A 16,411-nucleotide genomic window follows, 5' to 3' on the forward strand; every position below is an offset into this window, starting at 1 on the left:
TTGCTTTCTGGGGAAGCTCCATCTGGCTGAGCTCTAATTCTTCAAAGGAAGATAAATGTTTAAATCCATGAAAACAATTTCCTTCTACTCAGGACACTATTACCATGTAACTATCTTTGTCAGACGCTTTGTCCGACAGAGCATAAGATATCCACTGAACCAAAGTTCTCCTCCAGCTTCACTGTCTCCCTTCCAGAACCTCCATGGCAACACCTGCTATGTGCTGTCATTGTCCTCCTCGACACCAGACCATGATAGTATCCACTGCCTCTGGAACCAGAGTTTTTCAAAAGGCAACTGGGAATTTCATTTGAATTTTATACAGATCTTCCCTCTCACTCTCATTCTATTTTATTTCCCAGTCCTTCCATAAAGCATGTTGGAAAGAAGGAAGAAAGGAAGGGAGAGAGAGAGGGAGGGAGAGAGGGAGGAAGGGAGGGAGGGAGGGAGGAAGGAAGGAAGGAAGGAAGGAAGGAAGGAAGGAAGGAAGGAAGGAAGGAAACCTGGTTGGCTCAGTCAGTAGAGTGTGCAACTCTTGATCTTGGGGTCATGGGTTCAAGCCCCACATTGGGTGTAGAGATTACTTTTTTTAAAAAAAGCTGGTTTTTCTATTCTACCTCTGTCAGGAGTGAAAAAGCAATAGAAGGCCTACAGGGGCAGGGTAGGGAATCAAAGGACTTTTAAGAAGCAGGCATTGAAGAGTTTCCAGCATTAGGCAATAGAGTTGCTGTACTGAAAACCAGGATAAGTGACTAATTTGGAAGAAAAAATAAGAGTAAATGAATGTCAGTCAGGCAAATGACCTGACTTCCTAGAAGAACGAGCTGGGGATAAGACAGGTCTTGTACTGTACTAAATTTAAGCAGGTGCAGATAGCAATAAAACAGAAAGATGTAATAATGAGAGAAAAGTTTTTTAAAACCAGAAAGAAAAGATACAATAAAAGCAATTCTGCAGCTATTTAACAGGGACAAACAGCTGTATACAGTCTCAAGTCTCAATATTGCTTGGTAGAATAACAATGGCTTTGAGCCACGTGTGTGGGGGGGGTGGAGATCACATTCAGTTTCCCCAAGAGTAAAAAATTAAAAGAATTTAGAATTTAGGAGCTCATAGGCATAAGTTTCCATTATTTTACTACATTGATTGCTCTGATTTCCTATGTTCCCTAGTCATGGCAGATAAAGAAGGCATAATTATGCCTTGTTTTCAAGAAACACTCCCTCCCCACCCACCCTACTCAGGTCTATTTGAATAACTTTCAGCTCTTCCTTATTATTATTAGTACAATGAAAACAGACTTCATTTCTATCTTTATCCCCTTGCAGACTTTTTATTTTACTTAGATCACTTGGTGGTGGCATTGGTGTATAAGATAATATGCACCATTTTAAAGCCACTTTTATTGGCACAATCATGGGTTTTAAAGACTCATTTTCTTTTTCCTTACCATATACCATATTTTCTCCACACTTGGTTAGAATCTTTGTGCTAACTACAATTTCAGTAGATGTGCTAAAAGACATAAAGTTATTCAACTATATATGAGAGACTTTCATTAATATATAAAAATTGGAATAATTGGAAATCCTTACCTTGCATTTTTAATGTAAGAATGACTTCAGAATTAATGTTTTTAAAATGAGGTTCAATAGATATTTACATAATCTTATCTATAAAATTTATTTCCTAATGAGATTTATATACAGTACTTTAATATCATATCAGGATACTTAATTTCCAAACCAAATTCTATTTCCTAAGAATCAATGAGATATATAAGCCAAAGGCATGAAAAAGATCTTCCCAGAACTCTTATATATTAATTTACCAAAATTCCATATTCACCATATAACATCCTTGATTCCAGTTACCACTGAGTCATTTGGCAGTAAGAAAAAGTAATGTCCTAGTGTTTGGTAGTTATTTCAGACCCCCTTTTTTTATTACCTAGTGGCCAAATTAAATTCACTGAAAGAGGTAATGAATCATATAAGAAATATCTAGATAATGGGATGCCTGGGTAGTTCAGCAGTTGAGTGTCTGCCTTCTGCTCAGGGTGTGATCCTGGAGTCCCGAGATCGAGTTCCACATCGGGCTCCCTGCAAGGAGCCTGCTTCTCTCTCTGCCTGTGTCTCTGCCTCTGTGTGTGTGTGTGTCTCTCATGGATAAATAAAATCTTAAAAAAAAAAAAGATTTTAAAATCTGTATTTGTGCATATATTCACTTGTTACATCCACTGTTCCTGAGTTTCCCTAGTTTGCTTAGTATCACACATCATCTAGTTTAATCAATTGCATGCTTCAGTATATCTACTCTTCATTACATGCCTGAAAAGAAAAAGGTATCACATACATGGAAAGGACTCTGTAAAACTGATAGTAATAATAGCATATGCATGTATTAAATTTGATATTATCAAGTTTACAGAATGAAGCTATCTTTAATATTAATAAGCTTCTAATGATTAGGGATCTTTGAAATATCTCAGGTCCTTGCACCAATTAATACCCCAAAAATACCTATTAATAGGTATGAATAGATTGTTCTTTGCCAGCTCTTGGTTGAGCAGCCATAATTGAGTGCTTCTAAATTCTTCCTTTAACCCAAATTTTGACCTCAGGAATATCATTGACATCTACATCAATAACTGCTTTCAAAAAAAAAATTAAGAGGTATCTGGCTGGCTCAGTCGGAGTGGCACATGACTCTTGATCTCAGGGTCATGAGTTCAAACCCTATATTGGGTGTAGCAACTACTTAAATAAAAATAAAACTTTAAAAAAATCACGCATAGCCATCATCCAATTTAGATAATTTTTTTTAGGCTAAGACTTGAAAGGGATTGCCTTGGCTACCAAATTTCTCCCCCCAAACTACTGGTTACTTAATGGACTCATCCCAAAAACATAATATAAATACTGACTATATACAAATGTTGAGAAATGTCTACAGGTCAGCAAAATATCATTTGTAATATAATCCCCAGCTGGTAAACTAATAAGGGATGACAAATGGCAGCAAGGGAGATAACAGGTAACTACATTCTATTCTTTACATGACTGAATACACTTAAAATCTCCTATTATAAGCATGGGCAACTATGTCTCATGATATCCATTCACTTACTACTCTAAGTTGTAAATGTTCCTCAAAATTCTACCCATAATTCGACAAAATGTTGTATGTTCTGACCAGTTCACAATCTGTCATGTTCTAGATAGAACCTATACTTTCAAATAACTTGTAATCATACCAGCTTTTTATTATTAGCTTTAATCAAAAACTTTTTAGCAAGCTAGGTCTCCCATCCTTCATTAATGCCCCTGATTTTTTAATTCACATACTACATTTAGCCTTGTTAAACTTTGCTTCATTATTTTTCCATTTTATTGTCCAATGACAAGCACTTCACAAACTAGTCTTCATTTTAACTATCTTAGCTTTTGTCATCCACAAATGTAAAAGTATTTCCACAATGTCCTTATTCAAGTCATTTATAGAATTGTTAGGCTCAAGTCAAAGAACAGAAACCTGTAAGAACACCAGTAGACATCCCTGTCCAGGCTGATGCCAAAAGTTCATCCATTTTAATCATTCAAAAAAGTTTATTAAACTCCTGTTAAGGGGATCTCTGGGTGGTTCAGCGGTTTAGCGCCTGCCTTTGGCCCAGGGCGTGATCCTGGAGTCCTGGGATCGAGTCCCACGTCAGACTCCCAGCATGGAGCCTGCTTCTCCCTCTGCCTGTGTCTCTGGCTCTCTCTATGTCTATCATAAAAATAAATAAATAAATAAATAAATAAATAAATAAATAAATAAATAAATAAATCTATCTTTAAAAAAATAAAAATAAACTCCTTTTAAAGAACATTCACCATATGAAGCACTGGGAATAGAGCTATTAATGAGACAGATGCTGTCTCTGACCTTACCGTGTTTATAGTTGTTTATAAATAATTGAAATAAATATAATAAAGTTATACAGGATAAGTCTTTAGCTAAATGGGCAACCTTGTGCAAGACATTTATAAATGAATATTCTCCAATATTCCCCAGTGGGTTCATCTGAAAATGTGCATTACTTTTATCCAGCCATATTTGCTTCTTTTTTCCACAAGGGTATCTTATGAGGTAATCTCAAAGGCTCTACTTAAGATACATTATGTCTAGAACCATGCCCAGTACACAATAGATTTATTTTTTTAAGAGTTAAAGCCATTCTTCAGTAATGTAAAATTTAAGCTTGTTCCTTTTAACTGAGATACTCAAAAGTTTTATATATATATATATATATATATATATACACACACACATATGTGTGTATAAGTAATTTATAAGTGCTGCTTAGAATTTAAGCAGTTATTTAACACACAGTAGTAGTGCTTCTCAAATTTTAATGTATATATGAATCACTTGCGGATCTTGTTAAAACGAGGATTCTGATTCAAGAGGTCTACAGTAGAGTCTGGGATTCTGCATTTCTAACAAGCTCCAAGGTAATCCCAATGCTGCTGATCAATGGAACACATTTTAAGTAGCAAGATTCATAGAATTCAGCTTTCCCCATCCTTGACAATTGGCTAACATCTTTCTTGTTCGGCTCTTTTCCTAATCTCCAGGGGTTCTTTTTTTTTTTTTTAATTTTCTTTTTTTTTAATTTTTATTTATTTATTTATGATAGTCAGAGAGAGAGAAAGAGAGAGAGGCAGAGGCAGAAGCAGGCTCCATGCACCGGGAGCCTGACGTGGGTTTCGATCCGGGGTCTCCAGGATCGCGCCCTGGGCCAAAGGCAGGCGCCAAACCGCTGCGCCACCCAGGGATCCCTCCAGGGGTTCTTAATAACAAATTATCTTAATGGTAATTGTGATAACACATGCATGTTTATTTTTTATTTTAATACATTGGGATTAACTTCATCCATAGACCAGACTAGCTTTTATATAACTGTTTTCTTGCTGTCTTCATATCTTCAAACCATGGGTTTTGGGGTCCCTTACTCTTCATTTAACCCTTTTAATGGAGTAACTACTCTCCTGGGAAAGAGAAAAGAGTGAAATAAGAATTGACTGGACTTGTTTTATCTCTTCAATTGACCAAACTATATCACCTAATCCAAGAGGATAGAGAAACTAAGTCACCAAGGATATGCAACAAGTTAGCAACAGCTGCAGATTAAGACCTGGGATTCTTGATTGTTTACTGATTCTATTGGTATAGCCAGAATTAAAGTCCTTAGTTCCCATACTTTCATTTAATATTTAGTCCCAGTGCCTTCTCCTCTGATTCCATAAGCAGCAAGAAGAAGAACTTAATATTTCCCTTCTTTGAGTAGGACTCAGAATGTATTTTAGTTTTGTTTTTACATAATCAAAGCAAAAGAAAACGTCTAAGAAAGCCTAATAATCATTAACATTACTATGTTATAAAGTAACATTTTATATTACTGAATATCTTAAAGGAGAAACAATGTAAAGAGAGGAGGAGGAGAATGCTAGTAATAGTAGTAGTTCAAGGGATGCCAACAAAATATTTAAATATGATTTTTCATTTACTATATATTTTTAAGATTTTTGATAATTTAAAACGGAATTATTATACATTTTTTATTCATATCATAACCACTTTTCCCAAGAAATACAAATTATTTAACAGACTTGTCCATTTCCAAAAAGCTCAAGGTTGAGAAAAATTGTCTTAAATCAATTAGCCACCATTTTCAGTACAGTCCCCAGCATACATACATAAGGGATGGCAAGTAATCATAAAGGAGAAAACAGTTCATTAAACTCTTTGGTTTAGATCAGTGGCCACCTCTAAAACCTCCAATCAGAATCCTAGGGAAGCAAACACTTGGAATAAAAATAGAGGCAGCCACATTGCCAAACTAATTCCCTGGGGTTCCCTCCACACATGTTTAGGTCCCATACAATTTTTTCTAAGTACCTCAAGCATTTTTTGACCTAGTAGTTTCCTTTCTCAGCTTCCAGTAATTTGGGGTTATATTCTAGTTTTATCCTGCCCAATTAACCTCAACAGAACTAGTGGTAGATGAAAAGTAACTGGATCTCATGCAGCTTCTTTTTCAGAAGAGTACTCAGCTGAAAGCTAGGAGCCTTCTGTTCTCTCAGTTATGCCAGTGAAGCTGTAGTTCACCTCAAAGGATTGTCATTAGGAGCAAGCAAGACAATATGTAAATGGCAATGACTATGGGAGATAGCTAGTATAATATAAAGACGAGGATTTGAAACACTTCCATTCCAGCCCTACTCTGCCATAAAATAGCTGTATTACCTTAGGCAACCCTGTTTCTTTTTCCTCAAATACAATGGGAATAACTAGTCTACCATGCCTGTCTCGCATGAGTTCTTTTGAAGATTAAATAGAAGAGAAGTTATAAAATGCTTAACATAAAACACACTGTCAATTACTTAAAAGCACTACAAATTTAAGTGCTATAACTCCTTGCAAAAGATATAAAATTCAAACTATAGAGAAGCCACAGGGCAAAGATCTCCAGATATACTAACATTCTATTCTCCCTTGCCCAAGTTTTATTCATCTTTTTCCCTTCTATTGTTTTTAAGATGGAACTATTTGGTAGACTAGAGAAAACTCATAGTGTACATTTCAAATGGTTATGAGTTTTCAAGGCTAAAAATTCACCACCACAAACCACACACCTGCAGAGGTTTTTACAAGTGAATGTAAAAGGAAAGTTCCAACATTAAAATTTGTAGCTACACAAAATCTTTTAAATAGAGTTACTCTGGCTTACACAAAATTTATGGTATTGATCTAATTTGTATTTGTGTGCTTATGGAAATGGAAAAGGTTTTTAGCATGAAACCAAGGGGAAAAAGGAAGGGGAGAAGGAAGGGAGGGAGAGAGAACAGGAGGGATGGAGGGAGGGAGGGAATACACACATTTGTGTTGAAAGTAAATCCAAGAAATCACAAATAGCCTTAACATTACCATCCAGGAAAGTCTGTTCAAGATAATCAATGATCTGAGTGGCCTCACAAATAATGTTTTCCCCGTGGATAAGGACAGGCACTTCTCCAGTTGAGTTCAAACGCATAAACCAAGGCTCATTGTGTTCACTCAGGGGCAGACTTACATCATGTTCCTCGCACTTCAATGCCTTTTCAGCAATTACCAAGCGCACCTGAAAGAGTTGACACTGGTTACTACAACACATGCAGGCTTTAACTGACACCCCTGGATACCATTAAGTAGCCTTTCTGTGTTTCCCTAAGTTATTATTATCAACAACCTCTTTTAACTATTCCTATTCTAGGAATTAACAAGTGAGATATATTCTAGCATCTTAATCATATAAATTAGGACAACAAAATGAGGAACGAAAATAATTCTGGCTATATTGATTTATTCCACAGTGACTCTCCCATCACCAGTACTTTCTTTGCGTCCTAAACCTAATTATGTGTCCTCCCCAGACAGAAAAAAAAAAAAAATAGTGAAAGGGAATAAAGGGGAAAGGAGAAAAAAATGAGTGGGAAATATCAGAGAGGGAGACAGAACGTGAGAGACTCCTAACTCTGGGAAACGAACAAGGGGTGGTAGAAAGGGAGGTGGGTGGGGGTGACTGGGTGGCGGGCACTGAGGGGGGCACTTGATGGGATGAGCACTGGGTGTTATGCTCTATGTTGGCAAATTGAACACCAACAAAAAACAAATCATTAAAAAAAAAAAAGAATCTGATATCTAGATGAGCTAGGCCTTGTGGAGGAGAGCAAATGCGTACAAAGGGTAAAAGAAGATGCTGCGGTTGCAGGAAGGCGCTTTCCTCTGCCTCGCTCTCAGGCCCAGGGGACAAGGCCTCCCGCCCAAACACCTAAAGTAGATGCTTTTCTGTCGCATTTCATCAGCGGCAGAGCCTGAGTCATAGCCTTTGCATCTCAGACTAAGTGCGCTTGGTGGGATGCTGCGCCCGGGGAGAGCGCCCACCGGGTCGGGGCGTCGGAGGCCCGGCTCTGGAGGTTCTGGAGGCCGAGTGCCCGGAGGGCCCCGGGGGAGCTGTCCCGGTGCTGAAACCTGATCGGCGCCGCCCGCCCCGGCAGAGGCCTTTACCTTTTGAGAGCTGAAAGAATGTGTCCAGTGGTACAGAATGAGCCTAACCTCCGCGTCCGACTTGCCTTCCGCCATCAAGGGCGCGCCCCCTCTCTGCTCCTCCTGCCTCCGAGCCATCCTGGGGTGCGGGAGCGCTGCGGGGCCTCGCCCGTCAGCCCCGTGTTTTTCCCACCCGCACGGCCCCGCACAGCGTCATTGGGTTTTCCGCGATGCCGCCGGAGCCTGGAAAGACGATTTCGCGCGGACGAACAGGCCACTGGGAAGTGTAGTTTTGCCGGCAAAAAGCCTGCCAGGCGGGGTCTGCGAAGATGTGGGGTCGCGTCTCCGTGCCAGAAAGCCTCTGGCGTTTGGAAGTCACATAGGAGGTGCAAGTGGACTTTTTTAGGCGAAGCGATCCAAAATAAGAGTCCCTGAATACTAAGATGAGTAATGCACAATGTTGATTGCAAATTACTCATTGGTTTGGGGGGTGGAATACAAGTTGCTCAAGTATAATAAAAGCAGCAACTTCCTTTTGGAGGATTAGCGCCCTTCACGGAAGGGAAGCTCGGATGGACAACACAGTATAAGGATCCTGGAGTTTTCATTAGAAGATGCTCTTATGGAGTCATGCATAATAATAATAAATGATGACAGATCTCATTTAAAAAAAATGGCAAGTTAAAAAATAGCCTAGTTACTAAACCAAGAATTTTTAGGGCAGAACTACTTGGGTTCACGTCTTGGTTTTTGAAATGGAGGTAATAGTTCTATTTCCCTCATAAGGTTTTCCTGACAAATGAGTAAATACAATGTCAAACACTCAAAATAGCTTCGCATGTTGTAGGCACTCAATAGTATCCACAAATTCAGTTGTTTCATAAATAGCTCTCGTATAGCTGGATGAAAAATCATAGTTTTATACTAGTCTAACTATTGTACACCTCTTAAAATTTGGCATAATAGTAAATTAATAAAAACTCTCCATCAGCAAATTGTATTAATATGGCTGTAAAATGGATGTATAATTCATTCAGTAAATACTTAGTGAGCGCCTATTACATTCTAAACATCGTGCCAGGCTCTAGGAATACAAAGATCTGACACTCAATATATGTCTGGTGGCAGAGACAACAAAATAAATAGACAACAATAGAGTTGAGAACTGTCAATCTTAGAGTGAACACAAGGTTCTATGAGAAAAGAGAGGCAAGGATGTAACTCAGGTCAAAAGAGACAAAAATCTCATGAGCCCCTTCCTCCCCTTTACAATATTGCATTTGTTGTTCTATAAATTCTTTTATGATTTTTAAAGATTTTAAAATGCCTTTCATACCTGTAAGTTAATTCAAATGCTATCGCAAAAATGATCCTTATCAAATTTGTTTTTTTATCAGTTTGGTCTTCAAAGTAGAAGAGAAAAAGCAAACGTTGAAAATAGAATGAGGTTTAAATTATGGTTCCACCCCTAATTTGATCTCTCTTGAGCCTTCACTTCCTCATGTGTAAAATATGGATATATATATACATAAATATATATTCCCGCAGTGGGAATTCAATAAGAGAATGTATATAAAGCACTTAAGACATTGCCTGGAATACAGCAGTTGATGAAAGCGTATGTGGAAAGCTCCTCCATGACATTAAGAGAACGTAATATTATACGTTCTCTTCTCTCTTAAGGCCTCAAAATTTGTACAACTATATAATCCTCCATTGCCATTCTTTATTTTAAATTCTTCAACCTCAGATTCCAACATACTATGCAGTTAACTTTCCTTAATTAATTCAATCACTTCAATAGCTAAATAGATTCAACACTCTTGGCAGGTCATCTGTCACTTGCCACTGAAAGGGTTCTCACAATAAATCCCATGCATATAAAACACTGAGTACTTTCTCTATCACATCTTCCCAGTCACAAAGCCTTACAGCAAACATTAAATGAATTGATTATTGTGTTGGTTTTTAATATTAAGCATTTATAGGGATCCCTGGGTGGCGCAGCGGTTTGGCGCCTGCCTTTGGCCCAGGGCGCGATCCTGGAGACCTGGGATCGAGTCCCACATCAGGCTCCCAGTGCATGGAGCCTGCTTCTCCCTCTGCCTATGTCTCTGCCTCTCTCTCTCTCTCCTCTCTCTCTCTCTCTCTCTCTGTGACTATCATAAATAAATAAAAAATTAAAAAATTAAAAAAAAAGCATTTATAGATGTCCATGGGAGTAAAAATGTGTACATGATTTCTGAAGGGAAATTTATCCATATGCATCAAAAACCTTGAAAATAGGCAAAACTTCTAACCTAGCACTTCTTCTATTTGCAATTTAAGGAAATAAATTTTAGCAAACTCCAGCAGCTGACCCTAAAATTCTATTTTCTCTTTCACCAATATGGTAATAGAAATTTTTAGCTAAGCACATAGGTGCTGAGAATAAAGACTGCATTTCCCAGACTCCATTGTACCTAAATGTGACTTTATGATTCCATCTACTAAATGGGATAATGGACATGCCCCAGGGAAAGTTCTGGGAAGTTTCCCTAAGAAAACTGTTAGCCCTGTGCTTCCTCTTTATTTCATCTTGCTTCTGGGAGGGTGAATGCTTATTTCGTTTTTTGGGTTTTTTTTTTTATTAAAGATTTTATTTATTTATTAAAGAGAGAGAGAAAGAGAGAGAGGCAGAGACACAGGCAGAGGGAGAAGCAGGCTCCTTGCAGGGAGCCCGACATGGGACTCGATCCTGGGTCTCCAGGATCACACCCTGGGCTGAAGGCAGGCGCTAAACCGCTGAGCCACCAAGGAATCCCCTGGATACTTATTTTGGACCATAAGAAATGGGACCACATCCCAGAGATGGCCAAAGCCATGAGCGGGAGAGAAAGTGAACCCCTAACGACATGGGAGCAGAACCACCACACCAATCTCAGTCTGAAAACCTCCAAACATTTACTTGAAGAAAAAATAAGGCATATTGTTCAAGCCACTGTATTTTTTGTGACTTCCAGGTGCAATCATCTTAACCTACACTAATATATCAATCTTGGAAGATATAAATGGCTTTTGCTTATTCTCTACATATAGTAATTTTCCTATAAATGAATATATGCTGTTTTTACCTCTTAAAGATTTGAGTGTTAAAAGAATATCATTCAGCAGATTAGATAAGGAAACATAGTGGTGTTTTGGGTTTTTTGTTTTGTCTTAAATCATGATAGGAGTAGGAAAAAAAACTGTTACATCTACTTTCATTGATCCATAATTCCTGTTATTTTCCATCTCACTAAAAGCCACTTGTAGACAATATGAAAACCCTATTATCCGTTTACTTGTTCATTCATAGAGTTGACTAAATTGCACGGGTATTCTGTAATTGTGTGTTTTTGTACATCATAACATAAGCTGTGGGTTTCTGGAGAACAGGACCTGGATCCAGGTCAATTTATTTCTTCAATATGCATTGTTGACCTTACCTGTCCCAGGAACAGTGCTAGACACAGAAGATACAGACTTAAACATCATAGTCACTGGGAACTCAAGTGTGGAGAAAGAGAAATGAGATTTCAACATGTGTGGAGATTGCTTTGATATCTAGGAGATTATAATAGGAATATAGACAAAGCTACCTAATACAGATAGTCTTCCCAGAAGAGGTGATGATCTTCATTGTAACTACTACCATACTAGTGCAATTACCAATATATCCAGTGTTGTGCTGTCTCTTGCTCATACAGGCCCATGAGAGCTGATTATTAAATTTTCAGGAATTTTATAAGCTGGACATTCAACCCACTTATTACAAAAAATTGAATTGCTTTTAAATGAATTACTTACAAAATACAGCTAGCAAGTACTCAAAACTCACCAATTCCTGTTTTATTACATTTATTATTTTCTATACTCTTGAATTTCTTTTGTCTAATATATTTGTATTCTTGAATTTATTTATATCTATTATATTTGTATGATGGAGGTTATTTATATGGGTATGCTACAGTGCATCTCTTCTATCTCCTTGTTCAGTGATACCATGTTAGTAACTTGAATGGTAGGGGTATTTACACTACAGAAACCAGCGAGTACTATCTATCATGTGTTTGTTTTCTCAAGAAAGTTGGTTGTGAAACATTTACCAGCACACCCACTAAATGCACATATTTTACTTAATGTTGAATAAATTGTTTTGAAGATGATGACGATCAGGAGAACCATAAGTATATTGAGAATGTGTAAGTTTGCATATTAATCTGTATATGGTACCTTTTCCTATCCCAACCAGCATTGGTTCTGCTTTTTCCTCCATTTCTCAGACAACCACACCCTATTTCCTTTTCATTCTCTTCACTGTGTTTAGGGAAAAAGTAGATATGCACACATTTATCAGCCAACTTTCGAACTGAACACTTTCTCTAGCACATCTTCCCAGCAGCAAAACCATGAGTCATAGTAAACAGAGTGCATTGATTATTACATTGGTATTTAACACTAATAATACCTTATAAACAAAAGGCAAAATGCAGAACTTTTGCATTAAAGATCACGGACCACTTTCTTACAGTCTCATTTGATCCTCATAATAGCCTGTGAGGCAGCTACCATTCCTAATTTAGAGTTGAGGAAATAAGGTTTAGTGATTGAGGGAACAGTCTGAAATCCTATAGTAAGTGAAAGAGCTGTAACTCAAACATGACTTTTCAGACTACTTGTCAAGGTGTTATTTTCTACTACAGTATTCTAGTTTGAAGCCAAAGAGAGAAAGTTGTGGACTTTAAAGCTATACACAGGGATCCCCGGGTGGCGCAGCGGTTTGGCGCCTGCCTTTGGCCCAGGGCACGATCCTGGAGACCCGGGATCGAATCCCACGTCGGGCTCCCGGTGAATGGAGACTGCTTCTCCCTCTGCCTGTGTCTCTGCCTCTCTCTCTCTCTCTCTCTCTGTGTGTGTGTGTGTGTGACTATCATAAATAAATAAAAATTTAAAAAATAAAAAAATAAATAATAAATAAATAAAATAAAGCTATACACAGCCTGGGACAAATTTCTTTCTCGTGTGTTACATTCTGAGTCTTTTAAGGCCAAGGACCCAATGTTGTTAATTTCAGTATTGCCAAGAACCCAAAATAGTGCTTGGTGCATAAAGGATGCTCCAAAATGCTTTTTAATTCATAGAAAAAAAGAGTAACTAGTCATCACCAGCACCAACAGGGACAAATAAAGACAGAAACAAAAAATAATAATTAATAACAAATTATAGCCTGTTTAGTTTACTGCCCTAGAAATTCTGTGTGTAAAGGCAATTTCACTTGACAGAATTTGGTATTCACAAATCTGGACTATGGATCATGGTTCTGAAAATGAACTGCCTTTTATGTTTATATTCATTGATATTCTTAATTCATTTAAATATTTGAAGGAATGAAGTGCAAGTGAATTTGATTGATGTTTGAAATAATAGATCACGTAAACTTTCTTAGCCTGAGTCACCTTACTTATAAAATTATGATAAAAATCCTCCAGATATTCTGGATACACATATATAACCAGTTTGGAAAAATTCCTTGATCTAGATAGTTATAATATGTATCTTTTAGTGTCTTCTGCTTCAATCAAGTCTTGATTTGTCATAAAGAACTATTACGGCGGAATGATGTATATGTTTATAAAAGCGATTATTCAAAGTCCTATTACTCATCTATATTGGCAGGTATTAATTCATATTTATATATACATACATATTTTTTTAATGTATGTCACCTAAGCCAGAGATCTTGAAACCTTTTGACAAATTGTTCATACTCTAGGTTTCGGTTTTTTAAAGTACTTTTATGAATGACCACAAGAGGTCTCTATTTTTTTAAGAATAATTTGCTTTTCTCTTTTTTTTTTTTTTTTTTGCGTTACAAATTAAAAAACAGAAATGATGATATTCTCAAGAGAATATATTTAACTAATTAAGCTATCTCATTCCAAATCAAATTTTCCAAAAAGAGGGAAAAAATCCTTTACACAAACATAGAAAAAGAGAACTGTCTCCAGTTCTTCCTGATATAGCAGCATTAACACTAAGCACCCAGAAGCTACTTAGCCTGCTCTGCTTTGACCCATGCTAGTCATCTGACACACGTGAATTGCACAGAATTTGTAATTAGTACGCATATAAGAAAAATGCAGGTCCTTCTTTAGAAATTACTTTTGAGAATTCTTTTTTATCTCAAATGTGAATAGTTCCTGTTGTCTGACATTCTCAAGCATCTACAAAACTCTAAGTATTATCTAATTGAATGAGATAAAAGTTGGCTCATGGGGTACATTGATTTAGTAAAAAGAATTGCAATGAGCTCTAGCCAGAGCTCTAATCTCTAATGAATATGGCCCCTGTATTTGATTTATTGTAGTGGTTCTCAAAGTGTGGTTCCCTGACAAACAGATCAACATTACCTGACAACTTATTAGAAATGTACATTCTGGGGCACCTGGATGGCTCAGTGGTTGAGCATCTGCCTTTAGCTCAGGTTGTGATCCCGGGGTCCTAGGATTGAGTTCTGCATCAGGCTCCCCACAGGGAGCCTGCTTCTCCCTCTGCCTATGTCTCTCCCTATGTCTCTGCCTTTCTCTCTGTGTCTCTCATGATAAATAAAATGAAGAAGAAGAAAAGAAGAAGAAGAAGAAGAAGAAGAAGAAGAAGAAGAAGAAAGAGAGAAAGAAAGAAAGAAAAAGAAAGAAAGAGAAAGAAGAAAGAAGAAAGAAAGGAAAGAAAGAAAGAAAGAAAAGAAAGAAAGAAAGAAAGAAAGAAAGAAAGAAAGAAAGAAAGAAGAAAGAAAGGAAGAAAGAAAGAAAGAAAGAAAGAAAGAAAGAAAGAAAGAAAGAAAGAAAGAAAGAAAAAGAAAGGCACATTCTACTGAATCAGAAATTCTGGAGCAATTGGTGTTTTAAAAAGCCCTCCAGGTTTTCCTGATGCACTTGGGGTTTGAGAAACTACCAATTCAGTGTAAAATTGATGAACCATTCCAATTCTCCATTTGAATTTGCCCCATCTGTAAAATTTATAGAGCAGAATTGCATATGAAAACACAACTTACAGTATCTGACTGCTTCCAGTATCTAGAAAAAAAAGGTCAGATGCTTTAAAACCACTTCCATAAAATAGCCTGATAAAACCCCATGGTGCCAAATCACCAGTTATAGTTTATAGGCTCAAGATGCCAAGACACCTCCACTTTCCCCTCAAAAAATGTAGCTTACCCTCTGCAAGCTTCTAAGCAAAACCCTCAATGACCTTAGAATAGCCCCGATGTACTTTTAAAACTCTAAAATGTTACTTCTGGTCTTTCCTGTATCCCAGAGCAATCATATTTAATACCAAGTGCAACTTATTAATTCAGAAGGCTCTAGCTGTGAGGTTACTGTAGACTTAAAATAATTTGATTAATTTTCTAGTCTCTCAAAGAATGACTACTAAGGTTAATGTACTAAAATCTTTATTTTTAACTAGAGTATTCACTTTGAGCTATATTTCCAGTAGAAAAAATTTGACATATATGTCCACTCTCTCTCATTTATCTCAACTGTGATGAATGATGTACATTTCAGAATAAACACATGAATATGGATTAATATATAATTTAAGCAAAGATGTCTTTTCCCTAGATGGTTACTAATATTTTTTGGAGTGTTTACTGTGTGCCAGGAACTATTTTGAGCACTTATGTGTAGATTGTATTTAACACTTGCAAAATTCCTTAAGACAGGGAGAAGTATCATCCCCATTTTATAGATGAGGATATTGAGGCACTGACATGTCAGGAAATTTCTCAAATTCACATTATCAACCCCAGAAGTCTGGTCTAGAGGTCATGTTCTTACCACTGCAAGATGCAGGCTCAGTATATGAGGGATAACCATGAGGTCATCAGGTCTGATTTCACTAGTCTATATGCAAATATTGCTTATTATCTTCAGTCATTAATTGTTTTAATTCAAGAATTTTTTGCCCAAGGCTGTTTAGAGCTCATAGAAAAAAGGAGGAATAACAGGATGGAAAGAATATCCTCCTAAAACTAAACTAACACTTATAAATTTGAACCAACACAAATCAGGTCTGAACCAATACCAAAAGATTGGGATCGTCCCTTGCATATTCTCAGACCATAATGCCTTGAAATTAGAACTAAATCACAACAAGAAGTTTGGAAGGATTTCAAACACGTGGAGGTTAAGGACCATCCTGCTAAAAGATGAAAGGGTCAACCAGGAAATTCAGGAAGAATTAAAAAGATTCATGGAAACGAATGAGAATGAAGATACAACCATTCAAAATCTTTGGGATACAGCAAAAGCAGTCCTGAGGG

The 16,411-nt window shown here is 37.1% G+C and overlaps 1 protein-coding gene across 4 annotated transcripts in view; it reads right to left on the reverse strand.

The window, feature by feature from the left end:
- The window catches only part of GDAP1 (ganglioside induced differentiation associated protein 1), a 50,823-nt gene that overhangs the window by 10,906 nt on the left and 23,506 nt on the right, over positions 1 to 16,411 (reverse strand). For 2 of the 4 annotated variants that reach the window (XM_055318130.1, XM_055318129.1), the window contains exons 1-2: positions 8,092 to 8,223; positions 6,973 to 7,165 (exon numbers count right to left, since the gene is read on the reverse strand). In XM_055318130.1, coding sequence (XP_055174105.1) covers positions 6,973 to 7,165; positions 8,092 to 8,208 — 310 coding nt within the window. In that variant the 5' untranslated portion in view covers positions 8,209 to 8,223. Of the gene's footprint in view, positions 1 to 6,972; positions 7,166 to 8,091; positions 8,224 to 16,411 lie in introns of those variants that run through there. The other 2 variants (XM_055318132.1, XM_055318131.1) reach the window with 2 other exon arrangements.

The sequence above is a fragment of the Nyctereutes procyonoides genome, unplaced genomic scaffold, assembly GCF_905146905.1.
Source record: "Nyctereutes procyonoides isolate TBG_1078 unplaced genomic scaffold, NYPRO_anot_genome, whole genome shotgun sequence".
Taxonomy (NCBI): Eukaryota; Metazoa; Chordata; class Mammalia; order Carnivora; family Canidae; genus Nyctereutes; species Nyctereutes procyonoides.